At 58.9% G+C, this 20,294-nt stretch overlaps 3 protein-coding genes across 3 annotated transcripts in view; 2 read left to right on the plus strand and 1 right to left on the minus strand.

Annotated features, from left to right (window-relative positions):
• LOC133343615 (uncharacterized) overlaps positions 1–750 on the minus strand; it is a 24,185-nt gene extending 23,435 nt beyond the window's left edge. Inside the window, exon 1 of the mRNA XM_061553305.1 lies at positions 498–750. Within this exon, the coding sequence (XP_061409289.1) occupies positions 498–750 (253 nt within the window). The remainder of the gene's footprint in view (positions 1–497) is intronic.
• Positions 751–1,226: 476 nt separating this feature from the next.
• On the plus strand, positions 1,227–2,135 carry LOC133343616 (protein enabled homolog). Its single transcript, XM_061553306.1, has 2 exons — positions 1,227–1,351; positions 1,444–2,135. Exons 1-2 carry the CDS (start codon positions 1,227–1,229, stop codon positions 2,030–2,032), a joined length of 714 nt encoding a protein of 237 aa, XP_061409290.1. The 3' UTR covers positions 2,033–2,135.
• Positions 2,136–2,285: 150 nt separating this feature from the next.
• Positions 2,286–19,148, plus strand: LOC133343617 (proline-rich protein 36-like). Its single transcript, XM_061553307.1, has 9 exons — positions 2,286–2,293; positions 2,556–3,115; positions 7,177–7,804; positions 8,436–9,464; positions 10,239–10,359; positions 12,745–12,846; positions 16,269–16,560; positions 16,787–16,921; positions 18,043–19,148. The coding sequence occupies exons 1-9, from the start codon at positions 2,286–2,288 to the stop codon at positions 18,372–18,374; spliced, it is 3,207 nt and encodes a 1,068-aa protein (XP_061409291.1). The 3' UTR covers positions 18,375–19,148.
• The last annotated feature ends 1,146 nt before the right edge of the window (positions 19,149–20,294 follow it).

Raw genomic sequence — 20,294 nt, forward strand, 5'->3', positions numbered from 1 at the left:
CGCCGTGGAGGACGCTCTCGTACCAGGAGGCGCGGCAGCACCTGGCGCACCTGGCGCACTCCACCACGCTGCTGACCAAGCACGCCCAGCGCCACCACCACCGCCCCTCTGCGGCCCTCCAGCGCGCCAGGTGAGGCTCACCTGCAGCTCACCGTAGAGCACGCACTTGTAAGCTCACCAGCTTAGCGGGCCACTGACACACCAGCTCCCAGCTTAGCGGCCACTGACACACCAGCTCACCAGCTTAGCGGGCCACTGACACACCAGCTCACCAGCTTAGCGGGCCACTGACACCCATCTCACCGAGACAGCAGCTCACTGACACAGCAGCTCACCAGCCTAGCGGGCCACTGAAACACCATCTCACGACATAGCCTCACTGACAGAGCAGCTCACTGACACACCAGCCCACTGACACAACAGCTCACTGACACAGCAATTGACATGTAACGTTGCTGTGGCCGTGACGCGAGTTCCGCCTGCATTGTCTCTCGCACGAGGAGTCGGAGGCGTGCGGAGACCGGCGCCGCCCGTGCCGGTGGCCGCCGGCCCCACCGCCGCAGCGCGGTGACTCGCCGGACGCGGGACCGCGAGCGCACAATGGCGCCGCCGCAGCGCCGGCAGTGCCGCAGCGTGGCAGCGTGAGCAGCGCAGCAGCGATCCGTCGGAGCGCGCCGTACCGCCCGGCTCCTGGGCGCTGGCGCTCGGTCTCCCGCCGCCCACGACCACCGGCAGCAGCGGCGGGAGCATCGGCAGCGACGGCGAAAGCGACGACACGCGTCTCTGTAGAGAGGGGCGCGTCACCCGGAGAGGGAGCGGTGAGGGCGGCGAGGGCCGAGGGAGCGCCGCCGGGGTGGCGGCGGTGCCCCCCGGGGGGAGCAGTGCCGGCGGCCCGGCGGGGCTCGGGTCTTCCGACCCGACCTCCGACTCGGAGGGGGAGTCGCTCGCGTCTGGACGATCGGGACGGGAACGTTCGGAACGGGAAGAGGAGGAGGAACGGGGGCGCGGGGGGAGGGGGGACTCCCAGGGCACGCGCGTGGGCCCCTCGGCCACGGCGAGAGAGGGAACGCCGGGAGGAGGAAAGCTCCAACAGCGAAGAGGAACGTTTGGAAGAGGAATGCGTGGAGAGGGAATGTTTACATTGGAACGTTTAGAAAAGGAGCGTTTGCAGAGGGAAAGCTTGAAAGAGGAACAGAAGCGTTTGGAAAGGGAACGTTTGGAGAGGGATGAGGAGGAACAGGAGCGCGTGGCGAGGGGGGAACGCCCGGAGGGTACGCACGTGGGCCCGGCTCATCCACACCGAGAAAGGGAACGCCGGGAAGAGGATAGCTCGGGACCAGCGAAGAGGAACGTTTGGAAGAGGAATGTGTGGAGAGGGAATGTTTAACGTGGGAATGCTTAGAAAAGGAGCGTTTGCAGAGGGAAAGCCTGAAAGAGGAACAGAAGCGTTTGGAAAGGGAACGTTTGGAGAGGGAACGTTTGGAGAGGGATCGTTTTGGAGAGGGAACGTTTGGAACAAGAACACTTGAATAAAGAAGAGGAACGTTTGAACCAAGAACGCATGGAACAGGAATGTTTGGAGAGGGAACGCTTAGAAGAGGAAGAAGAACGTTTGGAATGGGAACGCTTAGAAGAAGAACGTTTGGAGCAGGAACGCTTCGAGGAAGAGAGACGTTTGGAGAGGGAACGCTTTGAAGAACAACGTTTGATCAAAGAACGTTTGGAGAGGGAACGCTTGAAAGAAGACGTTTGGAGAGGAACGCTTAGAGGAAGAGGACATTTGGAGAGGGAACGTGTGGAATTGGAACGTTTGGAGAGGGAACGCTTCGAGGAAAAGGAACGTGTGGAGAGGGAGCGTTTGGAATGGGAACGTGTGGAGAGGGAACGCTTAGAGGAAGAGGAACGTTTGGAGAAGGAACGCTTCGAGGAAGAGGAACGTGTGGAGAGGGAACGTGTGGAGAGGGAGTGTGTGGAGAGGGCGTGTGGAGAGGGAACGTGTGGAGAGGGAACGTTTGGAGAAGGAACGCTTTGAGGAAGAGGAACGTGTGGAGAAGGAGCGTGTGGAGAGGGAACGTGTGGAGAGGGAGCGTGTGGAGAGGGAACGTGTGGAGAGGGAGCGTGTGGAGAGGGAACGTGTGGAGAGGGAGAGTGTGGAGAGGGAGCGTGTGGAGAGGGAGCGTGTGGAGAAGGAGCGTGTGGAGAGGGAACGTGTGGAGAGGAAGAGGGAGCGGTGTTGGAGAGGGAGCGTGTGGAGAGGGAGGCGGTGTGGAAGGGAGCGTGTGGAGATGGGAGCGTGTGGAGCAGGGAGCTAGTGTGGAGAGGGAACGTGTGGAGAGGGAGCGTGTGGAGAGGGAGCGTGTGGAGAGGGACGTGTGGAGAGGGAACGTTTTGAAGAGGAACTTTTGGAGCTGGAAACTCTTAAAAGGGAGGGATCGCAGCTCGTGGTCTGATTTCAGTTCCAGGGAAGCTGGACCAAGATCGCAAAATCCGAACCGGAGGAGTCCAGCGACTCGGACTCGGATTCGGACCACGGGCGCCCGCGGTGGGCCCAGCAGCCCCCGGGCAGCCGGGACCGCGGGATGGGCCGGCGGTAGCGGCCATGTATGGCCAAGCCGTGGACGCACCGAGAGCAGCGACGACGACAACGACGATGACGACAATGACGATGACGAGCTGGAGCTTTGCTGCCCTGTGGCGGCGCCCGTGTCGGGGTCCAGCGCGGCCAACGGGCCCGGCTCTTTCCCGACACCCGCTCAGCTCCACCTGCTGCTCTCACCCCGCCTCTCCTCCTCCTCCTCCACCTCCTCCACCTCGTCGTCGCTGGCTTCGTTATCGCCGGTCGTGGCGGTCCGGGGTGCTCCGTCATCGCCGCCGCCGCCGCCGCCGGTGGAGGGTAACTCATTAACCGAAATGGGCGGAGGGGGCCCGGCAGTGCCGCCCCAGGGTCAGAGTCTCCCCGAACGAGAGACTCTGTCGTCGCCTAGCGGAGGCGGCGGGCACACGGGCGCTGCGGCGGTGACGGCGGCGGTGAACGTTCGAGTGCCAGAAGCGAGCGGCGGCGGTGGCACCGTGGCACGGGCCAAGGCGGACGGAATCGAGATGTCCAAGCTGAAAGGTAACGGCGCTCCGCTCGCCCGGTCTGCGTGTCGGGGTTCGCCGCGATTCGCTCGCCCTGCTGGCCCTCTCGGCATTTTGGCACCGCGAGCCGCTTGGTTTACGACACCACTAGAGCCGCCGCAATAAACCTCGCATTTTTGGAATTCATGCAAAGTGTGACCCTTGCCCGACGCCGGTAACAGCCGGGTGGTCGGTGGGCGCCTCGGTGTTCTGCCGCCGCAACTGGTGCAGCGACAGCGGCCGTAGCATGACAACGCAAGGGGCACAACGAAGAAAGTTTCCGATGAGCGCGCGCGTGCCACCAGCAGCGACGTGACAGAACGAACGCTGGTCAGTGCAGGCAGAGGCACGCAGAGACGGCGGAATGGAATTCCATTGAGAGGTGGAAAGAGGTTTGCGTGGATTACAGAATGCACATCTCGCCACGGTGGGATACAGGAGGTCGTGGGTTTCATCCCGATCCTGACGAAACCTGTATATTTGGAGTTTTCCTCTCTCTCCCCACGGTCGCGTGGATTTTTTGAGTTTTTCCTTCCACATTTAGAAGCATGCGTTTAGAGTATTTGGCTGCTATAAATTTCCACATGATAAGCCACTTCGTGGAGCTATCATTTGTGGCCAGGTCGCTTCTGAAAAGAGTTATATCGCTCAGTAGGCCTTACCTGGTAAAATAAAGAATAGCTTTTAGTTTAATGACATCATCCAAACTGTGAAGTGAGTGAGGCTTGGGCAGGATGCATCATGGCCAGAAGGCGGCACGATGATGGCCGCTGATCGAGACGAACGACGAAGTGGCAGCTGAGGGATGGAACGCGGAGTCCTAGGGGATGGCCACCCCTTGAGGAGATGGAGCGACGATGAGGTCGGCGTGTGGTGGCTGTGTGGATCGTTGCATCGCAGGATCGTATGATGTGGCGACTGCTTGGGGAGGCCTTCATCCAGCAGTGGATTGACCACGGGCTGATGACAATGATGACATCTTTATTGATTCACAATCATTGCGGCTGATGTGGCGGTGCTCGTGATGCTAGGCAGAGTCTCGGATTGGTGTTGGGCTCATTGCTGTACTGGATTTTACTTGCAGCGCTTTTGTCCTTGTAGTGACCCTTGGTCACTCTTGCAAAAGAGACTCACCCTGGTCTCTGTGATGTCCTCACCTCGATAAACAAAACAAACGTGAAGCCTGAAGTGACGGCACAACGTGCAGCGCGGATTGCAATCGTAGCAAACATCACACCACACGCGCACACTGGAGTGGGTGGCACGCGTCTCGTGACCATGGCCATAGAGGGCGGGTCATACTGGATGTGGTGTGCTGCACTTGGATATATGATGGCGCCTCCTCTTCCACCGGAACATTAACAAAGTTCTTCCCCACTTCTCACTCGCTCTGTCCGTGCTGCACCTCTTCCCTGCCTCATCCCCTAGCCCACGCCTCCTCCGAGTCCTGATCTTCATGCAGCCATGCACGGTCAGAGTGGTTCATTGTAATTGGTGTAGTTTAGCGCGTGCGCTACGAGCACTATCGCTCTCATAGCGCAGGCCGATCGTAGGAAAGGCGCTGCTGTGGTCTCGAAGCAGGCGGCGACGCTGCTGCTGCTGCTGCTGAGTGGGATCCCAACTGAGTGACTTGCGGTGTAATTTTCTAATGTGGCAAATTTTGGACCGTGACACCGGTGGCACAAAGTTGCCTGCTTGTTGCAAACGACGTCGCGGGATCTGTAACGTCCACTGTGAAGTGGATAGCGCGAAGTAGTGGTAGCTTACAGTTGATACGCACAGTAGCAGTCACAAACCACTGCAACAAGCGGCTAACACTGCACCGCTGGAGAATATCACCGCTTCAGCTTACCCATAGTTATAGCCCCGGGGTTGTAACACCACCCCCGGGGGTTATAACACCACCCCCGGGGTTGTAATACCACCCCCGGGGGTTTTAAACGCCACCACCCCCGGAGGTTGTAACACCACCCCGGGGGTTTTAACGCCACCGCCCGTGGGGGTTGTAACACCACCCCGGGGGTTTTAACGCCACCCCCGGGGGTTGTAACACCACCCCTGGGGGTTGTAACGCCACCCCCGGGGGTTCTAACGCCACCCCCGGGGTTGTAACACCACCCCCGTGGGGGTTGTAACACCACCCCCCGTGGGGGTTGTAACACCACCCCTCGTGGGGGTTGTAACACCACCCCTCGTGGGGGTTGTAACACCACCCCTCGTGGGGGTTGTAACACCACCCCTCGTGGGGGTTGTAACACCACCCCCGGGGGGGTTGTAACGCCACCCCCCGTGGGGGGTTGTAACACCACCCCCGGGGGGGTTGTAACACCACCCCTCGTGGGGGTTGTAACGCCACCCCCGTGGGGGTTGTAACACCACCCCCGTGGGGGTTGTAACACCACCCCTCGTGGGGGTTGTAACGCCACCCCCGTGGGGGTTGTAACACCACCCCTCGTGGGGGTTGTAACGCCACCCCCGTGGGGGTTGTAACACCACCCCCGTGGGGGTTGTAACACCACCCCTCGTGGGGGTTGTAACGCCACCCCCCGTGGGGGTTGTAACACCACCCCCCGTGGGGGTTGTAACGCAACCCCCCGTGGGGGTTGTAACACCACCCCCCGTGGGGGTTGTAACCACCCCCGTGGGGGTTGTAACACCACCCCCGTGGGGGTTGTAACACCACCCCTCGTGGGGGTTGTAACGCCACCCCCCCGTGGGGGTTGTAACACCACCCCTCGTGGGGGTTGTAACGCCACCCCCCGTGGGGGTTGGCGCCGCTACGCCGAAGGGTGGAGCAGTGGCTCGGTGATTTGCGCGCTGAACTCTGAACCCGGCGAGTAGAGTCCGGTTTGCGGTAAGAGCCACCGCCCTGTCGTAGGGTGAGCGGTGTAAGAGACGCCCCTCTCACTAAACCGCACTGACCAGCGCGGTGAAGTATGGTCAAAGATCGCCCGTGTCTGACACGGAGCCTGTGTTGGGGCCTTCACCCGGCAGCGGGGCAGCGTGGCTCCCTTTGTGAGCCGCCGTCGTGCGATTTGTCAGAATCAGAATATTTATAGTGGATGAATCTGATGAGCTATAAAGCTCTTTCACAACTGTCCCGTAGGAGGCGGGTCAGAATGTCACAACAATACAAAAACATGACAGGAGTGAAAAACACACGAAAAGTAAACAAAACATACACTTAAAACTAAACTATATTTTTTCTTACCAGCTAAAGCCCACTGAGGTATTAACTTATTTTCAGAGAAGCGACCTGGCTTACAAATGATAGCTCAACAAAGTTGCTTATCACGTGGAAATGTATGTCAGCCAAAATAATAATAAAAAAATCAATGCAAGTTTCTAAATGTGGAGGGAAAAACCGGAGGACCCGGAGAAGAAAATCCCACGCGACCGTGGGGAGAAGATGCAAATAGCAAATATTCAGGTGTCGGGATCGAACCTCCTACCTCCTATGTACCAGGCAAGGAAAATAACATCACACCACCGTGGCGCCCTTTAAATAATAAGTATATAAGTTCGCTGCCTCTGGTATGGATTGAAACAAACATAGATCTGGAGTACAATACAATTTGGCACAACATCGCTGTTGCGGCTCGAGAAACAAATGCAATCGGATTCTTCTCTGGAAAGGAATAAAGAGATGCAGTTTCTGGAGCTTCTCTTGGAGTTCAAGATTTCGCTCTGGCTGCTCTCCGTTGGTACCCCCTCAAGGGCAGTAACGTCCTTTGAGTATTTCAATCCTCCCTCCCTCCTCCATCTCCCTCATCTGCACCCCGAGCGATGGAACTCCCTCCCCCGACACCTTAACCCCCCACCCACCTCCCAACAAAACCACCTGGCCTCGCCTACAGCTCCCTCCTCTACCCTTGAGCAGAACCCTGCCCTAACCGTGCCCACCTCCCGAGCCATCTCGCTGCTCCCTCTTCCTGAACGCTCTCCCTAAACCTCTTGTTGTCGTATAGATGTCTCCCTTGTGAATTCTGAGATCTGTGGCGTTGCTGTTTTCGAAACATCACTGTTGTTGACACCTCTGTTGTTGCTGTCGTATTGTAGGCCTCGCTATCAGGAGCGGTCCGAGCGCGGGGCCCACGGTGGCCCCCAGGGCCCCGGCGCCATCTCTGCCGGGCCCCGTCACGTCCCTGCAGCTGCTGTCGCGACGGCTGCCGTCCCCGCTCTCCGTCGCTTCCGACGAGGACGAGGACGAGGACGGCCGCGGGAAACCACCTGAGTCCGCGGGGAGCGGCGGCAGCGAGGAGGCGGTGTCGCCCCGAGACAAATCCGACGAAATCCCGGAAGGAACCGGGCATGGGAGAGGTAGCCCCATGCCAGTGGAGGAAACCGATTGGGCCTGTGGATCCGGCGACGAAGGGGGGTCCCTGGAGGAGGGGCAGCGCGGGGAGGAGCACGACCCTTGCCGGCCGCCAAACGACGTCTGCGCCGCGGAGCCGAGCGGCGGCGACGCGGCGACGCCGATGCCCGGCCTCGACTCGCCGAGCGGTGGAGGGGCGAGGAGCCTCCCGCCCAGCCCCCCGCCCAGCCCCCCGCCCAGCCCCCCGCCCAGCCCCCCGCCCAGCCCTCCGCCCAGCCCCCTCCGAGCCCCCCTCTGCAGCGGCGCGAGTCCAACGGCTACTCCGATGCGTCGGCATCTCCGCCCAACGGCCGGGCGTCCCCTGCAGGGGAGGTCGAGCCGGAATCGCGCAGCCCCCCGCTCCCCCCACAAAGCCCCCCGCTCCCCCCACAAAGCCCCCCGCTCCCCCCACAAAGCCCCCCGCTCCTCCCACACAGCCCCCCGCGGTCACCTCCAGCGGTTCTCCCGCAGGAGCCTCTGTTCGGTACTCCGTCCCGCACTCCTCAAGGGCCCGCACCCAGCCCCCCACATTCACCACCGCCCAGCCTCTCTCGGGGCCTCCACGCAAGCCCCCCTCGGGGCTCGCCACCAGGCTCGCCCCCTCGCAGCCTCTCGCCGTTCACTGACCAGGATCTGGTCGCCGTGACGTCGACGCGACCGCAGGAGCGTTGGGAACGCGATGGCGCCGTGGTCCCCCGGGGCCCACCCACCATTTCCTCGTCACTTCCATCGTTACCGCGGTCACCGGGCCAACGCGTGGCTTCCTCGGGGAGCGACTCGTCCGGGGAGCAGGAGGTGCGGGTCCAGGAGAAGAAGCCACGGGCGTCCTCCCCTTTTAAAGAGGCGTCCGCTCCGGACGCAGTCATCCATGACGCGAGGCCCAGAGCCGGTGGCAGCCACAGCGGCGACGACGACGACGAAGTGGACTGGAAGCAGCGTGGGGCGAAGCCAGCTAGAGGGGGAGATGCCCCCCACTTGGCAGCCCTCCGGGGACGACCTGGACGGCGCAGGAGCCAGCAGCTCCGAGCGAGCGGCCCCCGGTGCTTCCTCGGCGCCGACCTCCGCTGCCCGCGGGGCTGACCCCGAGCGCCGCGGCCGATCTCCCCGAGACGCGGGGCGAGGGCGCGGACCCGGACTTCGAGTTGGAGGAAGCCGCCTACCGCCCGCAGTCGGTGTGGCAGAGGGTCCGCTCCTACGAGGTCCTCGGCGTCTCGGCGCCGCGCCGGCCCAGTGCCAAGGACGCCACCGCCGCATCCGCCGGTCGCGTCTGGCCGCCCAAGCGCCGCGACTCGATCGACGAGCCGGATGGCAGCGGCGGGAGCGCGGCGGGTGACTCAGTGGACTTGGGGCGTGGGTCCACCAGCCCGGCGTTGTCCCTCGACGAGGCGCGGGCCGGGGCGTGGCCGGCGCCGGTCGCTCGCCCGCACACCGGTGCCGGTGCCGGCCCCGCCGAGTCGGGCCGCAAAGATGGCCGAGAGTCGGAGGCCAAAATTGGAAACTACATCTTCCGGTCGGCAGGAAAACCGAAGCCGGACGGCACGGTGGCGTGGCCGCCCCGGGACGGCGACACGCTGGTGGTGCACGCACGGCCCGTCGTCATCGTCGAGAAGGAGGCGGCCGTGCGGGGTGCTGATGGCGACGGCCGTGCGGGCGGGAAGCAGAAGGTGGAAGTTGGCGGCGGGGAGAGAAGGGGTTTCACTGGGAGCCTCGGGTTCGACCACGGCGCCGCCACACGGGCCAAGAGCCTGCCCAGCTTGCTGGATGACGCCGACACCGGCCGGAGGCCCGCGCCAGAGACCGCCGTCCCGCAGAGATCTGCGGCGGGGCCCGGCAGCTTGGGCGACGGCAGGCGGGAGAGCTGGCGGTGGAGCGTGGCGGAAGGGGCCCTGACGCGGAGCTCCACCGTGGGACCCAGCAAGAACTGGCGGTGGAGCGGGGCGTACGACGTGGGACGGAGCAGCGGCGCTGAGGTGGAACCGAGCTGGTCCATGAGGTGAGCGCAAGCTGTCCAGCGGTGACCAGATCGGTCCCATGCTAACGGGGACCACCTGTTCCGAAAGTCTGGGTGACCTCACCGATTGACAGGCACTGGCTCAGATTTCGCCGATGTTGGTCGCGAGCGGTCGTCCGGCTCATAGGGCGGTGCACTACCCACTGCCCCAGTGCTCCCAATCACACATGGACAACACAAAACCCCCTGTCAAGGCTATGTAGGCGGTTGGGGCAAGTGCTGTGTGTTTACGTGCGTGTGTGTGTGTGCGTTAATTAGGGAGCTGTGGCGTGGTGGTTAGCATTCTGCGCTACGAAGCCGGTGATCCGAGTTCGAAAACTCTTCATGACTAACATCATTGACGATTATCTGAACCAGTCCCGAAATTCCCCAAGGGCAACTCGCCCTTAAAATCAGTACCTGATGCGATGTGTAAACGAGCACTTGGGGAGACAAAGGCGGCCGGGCGTGGTACTGGCCACCCACCCCCTCGTGTGCTGTGCCGGCTTCATAAGTGCTCGCTAACAGCACTTGCCGCAAAAGTCTGTTCAGGCTGTATGAGGGATCTTTGTTTTGTGGGGAGCGGTAGTGCAGTGGTCAGCACGCTGTGCTACGAACCCGACAACCAGAGTTAAATTCCTGCTCATGGCCAACACCACTGACGATTTTCTGAACCGATCCTGGACCTCCCCTAGGTGAACTCAGCCTCATAGGTTCTTGCTAACAGCACTTGCCCCAACAGTCTACGAAGGCTAAATGTTGTTGTTGTTGTGCCAGTCTGCTGGAGCTGGAGAGTTGTGCGCCACACGAGGGGCGCCGGGCACTCGTGACGTCGCTCGTCCCATGGGACCACGTGCAGCAGCTGATCGCACAGGCCGAGGAGTGCGGAGCCACTCAGGTGCCACCCCCGTGACCCCTATGACCCCCCCATGAACGCTCGTGACCCCCCCATGACCTCTGAGGAGTGGCATGCCCAATCGACACCACCCTGTCCCGGACAGTGACCCTGCGTGTTTGTGTCAGTCGGTGATGGTGCGGATGGGTGTGCGTGTCTTGGGGGAGCGGTGGTGCAGTGGTTAGCACACTGCGCTACGAATCCGGTGACCCGAATTCGATTCCCGCTCGCGACAAATAACAGTGTGAATATCTCAACGAGTCTTAGGCCTGCCCTAGGTCGACTCAACCTTAAATGAGTACCTGGCAAAGTATGTAAACTTCAGCAATGGGGCTGGGGAGACAAATGCGGCCGGGCGTTGTGCTGGCCAACCATCCCCTCGTGTGCCTTGCCGGCCTTCATTGGTGCTCGTGAAGAGCACTTGCCCCAACAGCCTGTTAAAGGCTATACGGGGAACCCTTGTATTTGTATGTATCTTATACCTGGTGTGCTGTGTAAATAGCAGCACTGGGGAGATAAAGGCGGGCAGGCATGGTGCTGGCCACCTACCTCCTCATGTTCACCTATGTATACACAGGTGGTGCATCTGTCAGTCATCTCCCGTATCCCCTGAGTCCCTCCCATGACCTGCCAGCAACGAGAGCCTTCCACACACGACGGCCTCAAAGTGCACCCAGCCTGGCACAAGCGCCATGGTGACATCACAGCCACTCATTGTCGAATGGTGGCTGTTGTTGAATGTAGTGTGTATTGTGAGTGTGGTGGTGGTTGTTGTCGTGTGTATTCTGAGTGTGGTGGTGGTGGTTGTAGTGTGTATTGTGAGTGTGGTGGTCGTTGTTGTAGTGTGTCTTGTGAGTGTGGTGGTGGTGGTTGTAGTGTGTATTGTGAGTGTGGTGGTCGTTGTTGTAGTGTGTATTGTGAGTGTGGTGGTGGTTGTAGTGTGTATTGTGAGTGTGGTGGTCGTTGTTGTTGTAGTGTGTCTTGTGAGTGTGGTGGTGGTGGTTGTAGTGTGTATTGTGAGTGTGGTGGTGGTTGTTGTAGTGTGTCTTGTGAGTGTGGTGGTGGTTGTTGTAGTGTGTCTTGTGAGTGTGGTGGTGGTGGTTGTAGTGTGTATTGTGAGTGTGGTGGTCGTTGTTGTAGTGTGTCTTGTGAGTGTGGTGGTGGTGGTTGTAGTGTGTCTTGTGAGTGTGGTGGTTGTAGTGTGTATTGTGAGTGTGGTGGTGGTTGTTGTAGTGTGTCTTGTGAGTGTGGTGGTGGTTGTAGTGTGTCTTGTGAGTGTGGTGGTGGTGGTTGTAGTGTGTATTGTGAGTGTGGTGGTGGTTGTAGTGTGTCTTGTGAGTGTGGTGGTGGTTGTATTGTGAGTGTGGTGGTGGTTGTTGTAGTGTGTATTGTGAGTGTGGTGGTGGTGGTTGTTGTAGTGTGTATTGTGAGGGTGGTGGTGGTTGTTGTAGTGTGAGTGTGGTGGTGGTTGTTGTATTGTGAGTGTGGTGGTGGTTGTAGTGTGTATTGTGAGTGTGGTGGTGGTTGTAGTGTGTATTGTGAGTGTGGTGGTGGTTGTTGTATTGTGAGTGGTGGTGGTTGTAGTGTGTATTGTGAGTGTGGTGGTGGTTGTTGTAGTGTGTATTGTGAGTGTGGTGGTGGTGGTTGTTGTAGTGTGTATTGTGAGTGTGGTGGTGGTGGTTGTTGTATTGTGAGTGGTGGTGGTTGTAGTGTGTATTGTGAGTGTGGTGGTGGTTGTTGTTGTATTGTGAGTGTGGTGGTGGTGGTTGTTGTAGTGTGTATTGTGAGTGTGGTAGTGGTGGTTGCTGTATTGTGAGTGTGGTGGTGGTGGTTGCTGTATTGTGAGTGTGGTAGTGGTGGTTGCTGTATTGTGAGTGTGGTGGTGGTTGTTGTTGTATTGTGAGTGGTGGTGGTTGTAGTGTGTATTGTGAGTGTGGTGGTGGTTGTAGTGTGTATTGTGAGTGGTGGTGGTTGTAGTGTGTATTGTGAGTGTGGTGGTGGTTGTTGTAGTGTGTATTGTGAGTGTGGTGGTGGTTGTTGTATTGTGAGTGGTGGTGGTTGTAGTGTGTATTGTGAGTGTGGTGGTGGTTGTAGTGTGTATTGTGAGTGTGGTGGTGGTGGTTGTTGTAGTGTGTATTGTGAGTGTGGTGGTGGTGGTTGTTGTAGTGTGTATTGTGAGTGTGGTGGTGGTGGTTGCTGTATTGTGAGTGTGGTGGTGGTGGTGGTTGTTGTATTGTGAGTGTGGTGGTGGTTGTAGTGTGTCTTGTGAGTGTGGTGGTGGTGGTTGTTGTAGTGTGTATTGTGAGTGTGGTGGTGGTGGTTGCTGTATTGTGAGTGTGGTGGTGGTGGTGGTTGTTGTATTGTGAGTGTGCGGCTGTGTGTGGACAGGTGTTGACCGACACGAGGGTCGTGGTTCTGCACAAGGAGGAGGGGGCGGGGCTGGGCTTCAGCATCGCCGGGGGCCACGACATGGAGACCAAACTGATCACTGTGAGCACACACACACCACACACACGCGCACACATGCACGTACACACACATACGTACGCACACACGCACACTCGCACACGCACACTCGCACACACACAACAACAACCGCCATTCGCCACTAAGTGGCGGTGACGTCACCACGACGCTTGTGCCAGGCCATGTGCACTTTGAGGCCACGTGAAGTGTCAAACGCCCGCTGGCAGGAGCTCACGGGGCAGACCCAGGTGCCACGGGTCGACTGACTGAGATGACCGAGATGACTGGCTGATGCACCACCTGTGCTCCCTACTGTGCCAACTTGCTGTGCTTTAGCCACCCGGCGCTCCGCTCGTTGTTGTGAGCGTCACTCCTCCGCCCTCCGTTGTTGTTGGAGGGCGACTGCCTCCAACTGCCCAGTAGCGTCCTTCACGAGCCTCCTCCGCAGAGGCCGTTCTTGACACCGCTGGTACCAGTCATCGGCAAGTCCACTCAGCTCCACGTCCTCCTGTACCACATCACTCCATCTCTTCTCTAGCCCGTGCCGCACCCGTTTAGCCCCCTCGATCTAGCCGAACAAAAGCTGTTTAGGCATGCGGTGGCTGGGCATGCGGGCTACATGACCCAGCCAACGCAGCCTTGCCTGCCGGAGCTCACCGATGGGACTTTGCCCAGATGTTTCAAGGATTTGTGAGCTCCTCACACAATCCAGCCTGGTTAAACCCAGGATGGGTCGTAGGCAGGCCAACCTAAATGTTTCTAACCGGCGAAGATGCTCCATTAGGGGGGTCCACGTTTTGCAAGCGTAGAGAGGGGAGGGAATGACTGTGGCCGAGAAGACCTGAAGCTTCGTGCGGAGCGACAGACCAGGTAGCTTCCACACAGCGTTACGCAACACGATGAAAAGATATTGCCGCTCGACTGATTCAGAGTGAGACCTCTGCTGTTAAACTGGAGCCGGTCATAAGCACACTGCCCAGGTATGGGAAACTCTCCACTCTCTCCACAACTGCCCCATCACCGATTGGGAGTTGTGGGGGTGGAGTGTCCGATGGTACAAAATACCCAGGCAGGTGCTTAGTTTTGGTGGGGCTGATGGTAAGGCCCCACCTCTTAGTGGCACGCTCCAGTCTCAGCAGCAGCGTCTCCAACTCCTCCTCTGAATGAGCAGCTATTACCAAATCATCGGCATACATAACGTGGTTGACCAATAGGGAGCCATCCCTTGATCGCACCCGGGCATCGATCAGCCTCCCATTGTATCTGTACCAAATGGAAATTCCCCCGGTACAGCTATTGAAGGCTTCACAGACTACGTGGTCAAAATAGATGTTAAATAATGTGGGAGCCAGAGGACATCACTGTCGCACCCCAAGGTGTACAGAGAAAGGCTCCGACTCCCGGCCACGTAGTTTTACCCGGGCCCGCTCACCATCATGAAGGTCCTTAATGATCGTGAGCAGAGGGTCAGGGACTCCGAAAGCACGAAGAACAACCCAGAGCCCAGGCCTACTGATGGTATCATAGGCCTTGACCAGGTCAATTTAAGGAGAGATGTAGGTCTTGTTGGAATTCCCTACACCTCTGCTGTAGCAGGTGGACAGAAAATATGGCATCTGTGCAGGACCGCCCTTTCCTGAAACCGCATTGGGGCTCCGCAAGCCTCTCCTCAGCGTGCCTGGCAAGGCGATGTTGAATAATTCTTGCCAGGACCTTTCCCGGCATACTGAGGAGTGAGATGCCCCTGTAGTTCTTCTTGGTTCTTTCGGTAAAGTCACGTAGAAGGGAAGTAATAAAATAATAAAAATAAAACATAATAAAATAAAATAATTCTCACGACGTTTCGGCTACAACGCAAGCAGCCGTCTTCAGGTGAAGACGGCTGAAGACGGCTGCTTGCGTTGTAGCCGAAACGTCGTGAGAATTATTTTATTTTATTATGTTTTATTTTTATTATTTTATTACTTCCCTTCTACGTGACTTTACCGAAAGAACCAAGAAGATGGATCCCTGCAGTCACGAAAGCTTTACATCGAGCCCCTGTAGTTGTTACAGTCTGTGCGGTCACCATTCTTAAAGGGGACCACCAGGGCATCCTTCCAATCCTACGGAATCCGTCCAGTGGTCGAGACTATTGTTATGATGTCATGTAGGGCAGTCTGTGCACAAACGCCACCCTCCCTCAGCATTTTGCTTGGGAGATCATCTCTGCCCGGTGCCTTTCCTGTTCTAAGACTCTAGATCGCCTTCAGTACTTCCTCAACAGATGGCACCTCAGCCAGCCACTCATAGGGGGTGACTACTTCTTCCAATATTAGAGGCACCGCAGCCTCAGCAGGGTCATCCCCACTTTATCCCACAATGTATTTCCAGGCTGAGGGATTTCCGCTCCCCCAGGACCTCACAGAAATGCTCAGCAAATCTGCAAACCTGTTCCTGGGGGACAGAGATTGGATCACCATTCTTTCCCCTCATGATGGTAATAGGTGTAGTGCTGCAAGTTACTTTTTTGATGAAGTAAAGAGCGACTTGAGATCGCGGGCCACTGAGGCAGATCTCCTCAGCAATCCGTGACCACCACCCATCCTTGCAGCACCTCACGGCTCTCCGAACCTTCGAGCGAAGGCTGTGGTAAGCCTCCTCATTCTCTGACGTGGGATGCTGTAGATAATGAGAGTGGGCCTGTCGCTTTTTCTCAGCCATCCTGAACACCTCTGTCAGCCAGGGTCTCTGGGGTGGTCTGGACCGTGTACCCAAAGCAGCCATTGCAGCTGCATGAGCCACAGTCCTAAACCTTGCCCATTTGCCCTCAACATCAGGAGGAGAGGGCACGATGCTAACCCCAGCTGCAAGTGATGATTAAATTATCGCTTGCAACTTTCATCAGCTAACTGAGACCAGGCCATTTTAGGTTGGAATGGGGTCCTGGGTGTACACCCACCACTGGAGTGGAAGAATGGCAGGCGCATCTTACAGATGACTAGTCGATGGTCAATGGGCAGATCAGCTCCACGGTAGGTCCTGGTGTCAAGGACATGGGCTTGCATCCGCACACGAACACATGCACGCACACACACACGCACACACACACGTTCACACGCACACACGCACACACGCACACACACACGTTCACACGCACGCGCACACACCCACACGCATACACGCACACACGCATACACGCACACACGCACACACGCACACATACACGCACATATACGTACACACGCACACACACAAAGGCAAAGATCCACTGTCTATCCTTAGCAGGCTGTATTGGGGCAAATGCTGCGAGTGAGCACCTCCTCCACCCTCCATTGTTGGAGGGCGACTGCCTCCAACGGGAAGAGCAAAAGAACCCTTGATTAAGCACTGCTCATAGCGGACGTCCCTGTGGCTGGCGCCGTGGATCATTAACGTTCGTGCTGGTGCCGCCCACGACGCCGCAGGTCCACCGCGTGTTCTCCGAGGGTGTGTCTGCGCGGGAGGGCTCCATCCGACGGGGGGACCAGCTTGTGAGCGTGGGGGGCCGCGCCCTGGCCGGCGCTTCGCACGGCGACGCGCTAACGCTGCTGCACGCGGCGCGGCTGCCCCCCTCCGTGGTGGTGATCGTGCGCCGGACCCCGCTCTCGTCGCCGGTGCTTCTGCCGACGGCATCGCCAACGGGAGCACCGGGTTTCAGGCCCGGAGGCCGCAGCGCCGCCGCCGTTGCCAGCGTCATCACGGCAGCACTGTCTGCCGGTGAGCTAGCGCCACGTGCGTGGGAGCGAGAGGGGGGGGGGAGGCGGTGAGCGGCACCGGACGTGAGCTCAATCGAGCGACGCTCACCTGCTCCTTGCTCACGTGACGGTCGGCCTCGTGCCGCCCCTCGCCCTGCTCGCCCCGCTCGCTCACATGCCGCAGCTCACCCACACCTCGATCGCCCTCTTCGCCCACACCCCTCTCACCACCCGCACTTTCTGTGTAGCCCCCCCAGACCCCCAGGGCCACGTCTTCACCGTGACCATAGAGACCGCGACCTCGGGCCTGGGCCTGAGCCTGCAGGGTGGCCGTGGCTCCGTGCTCGGGGACCAGCCAATCACCATCAAGAAAGTCTTCCACGGTAACAGGCCATTGGCGTGCGGGGTCATGCCACCACCGGGCCTGGGCCGTCCGGTGATGTGAGCGAGCGATGACTCGCCCGGGTAGCAATTCCATCACTCGCCCAGTCGGATAGCAAATATCATTCCGCGGTGGTGACATCGCTGCTGTGTGGCCAGTGGTGCACAAGCACAATTAACAATTCCTCAGTGACACAGTACGAGTGTGTGGCCTTCAAAGGAAAAGTCTATCATGGGCCACGTTTCGGGCAATGCAGCTTCTTCGTCAAGCGTGTCGTTAGAGAGGCCAGAGAGAATGAATTATCATTGGGCCCATGGTGTAAACAAGTCTCCAACTCATGTCATCCACTCTCTCTTCTGGCCTCTCCATTGGCCGAAACGTCGCCTATTAAATATTTGTTATTGACACGGAATGCGCTGAGTTGTTTTGTTGGCTGTGCTTGTGCACCAACCACTGCCGACGCAGCGGCGTTTCCATCACCGTTGCGTTGGCTCTGGTGACGGCCTCATCCCGCCGCCACCACCGCCGCCACGCGCGAGTGTGGGCGACGCGCGTCCCCTTCCCTCGTGGGCGTCTCTGCCAATGAATTTCACCGCGGGAGCTTGTGAACGGAATTCCTCCGTGACAACGCTCTTTACAGGAAATGAGTTTCTTTGACAGATTTGTGTTTGTTGCCCCGTGTTTCATTTCTTCTGTCACGCAGTAGTTGTCTCTGCTCTGATTGCTGTTTGGTTCATTGCTTTTGGCATTGTGGTGACCCAGGTCACTCTTGCAAATGAGACTCATCCTGATCTGTTTGAGTTCTCACCTCGATAAACAAAACAAACGTGAAGCCTAAAAAGATGGCACAATGTGCAGCGCGGATCGCAATCATAGCAAACATCACACCACACGCGCACGCGGGGATTAATCGCACCTCTTATTAGCACAGTTGGCTACGTACGGTGCAAAAGAAGTTCAACATCATACAATCTCTCACCGCTATTCATTTTATTGCTGTGACTTTACATTGCTTGTTTTGCTTTCGTGGGCCCAGGCCACTCGTGCAAGTGAGGCTCCTCTATCCTGATCTCCTGACCTCGCACCTGATTACACAACACAAGCTTGAACCTTGACCCCCAGGTGGCGCAGCGGAGACGAGTGGCAAGGTGCGCGAGGGCGACGAGGTGCTGCAGTTCTGCGAGAGGGACCTGCGGGGGATGACGAAGTTCGACGCCTGGAACCTCGTCAAGTCGGCGCCTCCGGGGCCCGTGACGCTCACGCTGCGGAGAGGGGGCGGGGGGGGGCGCGGCTCGGCCTTGAGACGGAGCAGCTCACGCTCCGCACCACATTCCGTGCCAAACCACACCGCGCCGCACCACACGCCTCACCACGCACCTCACCACGCACCTCACCGAACCACACCTCACACACGATACCACATCACTCTGAACCACACCAAACCCACACGCTAAACCACACTGCTCCACGCCACACAAAACCACACCGTGCCACACCTCACACGCCAAACTGCACCACGCCACACCAAATCACACCGCACGAGTCTAACTGGCTCTGCTCCTTGCGCCCTGTTACTGTTCATTCAGCCAGCCGCGCAGCACCCTGCAGTCCTCACTACCCCACCAGCACCCTCCCTTGCCATCATCACCACCGTCGGGCAGCCACCTGTCACGCTGCCTCCACTTTGTGGAGACGACGGCGGCGTGCTGCCCTCTGCTGGGGCTAAAGCTGCCGGCGGCCATTCCTGGCTGCCACTGCCAGGCAGCGACAGTCTCGGCCGGTGTGCGCGTCGCGGTGTGTGCGTCACGGTGTGCGCGTCGCGGTGTGTGCGGCACCGACCGTAGAGGGGCATCGTTTTTTACGGAGCTGCAGGGTCAACGTCGGCCTTGGGACCTTCACTGTCATCGGCAACCTCGTCTCCGTCGAGGGCGGGACCGGTAGCCACCGCGAAGGGTTTCGCGGTGCCGTCGTGGTTTTGGCAGGGCGCTCTGATCGACGTTTTCTCGGGTTGTACCGCTAAGCGTCGTTCGGCACGATGTCCGTCGTTCCGCTCCGCGTGCCAGTCACTTCAGGAAGGAAGTTCAAAAAGGAGTTTGTGAAAAAACTGCCGGCACGCGACAGGCGAATTGTCGGACATCACGCCCGGCAATGCATGGCGGTAGAACCAGAAAGCTCCCCGGAGAGCAGTGACGTTACTCTGCGGAGCGGTGGTGGTGGTGGGGGTGGTGGGGGGGCGCAGGAGTAACAGCGGCCCGTGTGACTCTCACTCGCGACGCACGCTCTTGCCAAAGTGTGATCATTGCCTGGGGGAATGGGAGAAGCCACGGGGGCACTCGGGTGACGAAGGCATTCAGACGGCGATGCGTCGCGTTCAATTGAGAACGATCGTCCTTGTGCAATAAGTCACGGGGGGTGGGGTCGGGTGGGGAGAGTGGTCACTCTCACCGCACGTATTTATGTTCGGTTTTGTTCACGTGCAGAATCAATGGGGCAGGTTGGGCCGCATGGCAGCGGTGGGGGTCCCCGGTGAGGTCGTCCTCCGTTGACCCTTGGGGGGGGGGGGGGGTGTGGAGTGTTTGTGGGGGCAGCTGTCGGTCAGTGATGGGCTATTTGATGGCCCAACCATTGGTGGATTGGGTCACTGCACTAATCAGAATTTTTGCCGGGTCGGCACCACACTCCGGGCCCAAGTGAATCTGTGCGGCGCAACCTCGTACACACGGTAATCACCTCCCCTACTGTCAACAGACTTGCGCCCCAGGTCACTCTGCAATGAGACTCATTCTGGTCTCTTGCGTTCTCACCTGGTTACACAAACCAACCCGAACCGTAACCCACACCCGAGTGAACGACGACGTATGATTTGCGGTTGCTCTCCGATTCCTCTTGGTGCAATTCCTCGTGCGTGCCTGGGCGCCCTGCATCCCGTGTCGAGCGGCCCCACATCCCGTGTTCCGTGTCGAGCGGCCCCACGTCCCGTGTCCCACGTCCCCTGTCCCGTGTTCCATGTCCTGTGTTCCGTGTCGAGCGGGCCGTGCGCTCTGGACCCTTGTGGCACCGCGGGGCGATTCACAGCGGTCCACGCGCATCTCTGTCGCTGCGTCGCTCTGGAGATTTTCACTCGGGAAAATTAGAGTTTTCCAAAAAGCGCTCCAACCCCCTCCTCCTTCGTCCGCCTTTTCAGTTCATCATTTCGACCCCGGTTCCTCCTCTGGCAGCCGCTGCCCTAGGCTCGTGCTCCTCTGGTGTTTTCCAGCTGTGGCCGACCGGCGCTCACCCTCCACGGTGACGAGGAGATGTTATCTCCCTTGTCTGGTGCGCAGGAGGAGGTAGCAGGTTCGATCCGGGACCCCGACGATGCCTGTTGTATATTT

The sequence above is a fragment of the Lethenteron reissneri genome, chromosome 18, assembly GCF_015708825.2.
Source record: "Lethenteron reissneri isolate LAM-NWPU_2019-01 chromosome 18, ASM1570882v1, whole genome shotgun sequence".
Taxonomy (NCBI): domain Eukaryota; kingdom Metazoa; phylum Chordata; class Hyperoartia; order Petromyzontiformes; family Petromyzontidae; genus Lethenteron; species Lethenteron reissneri.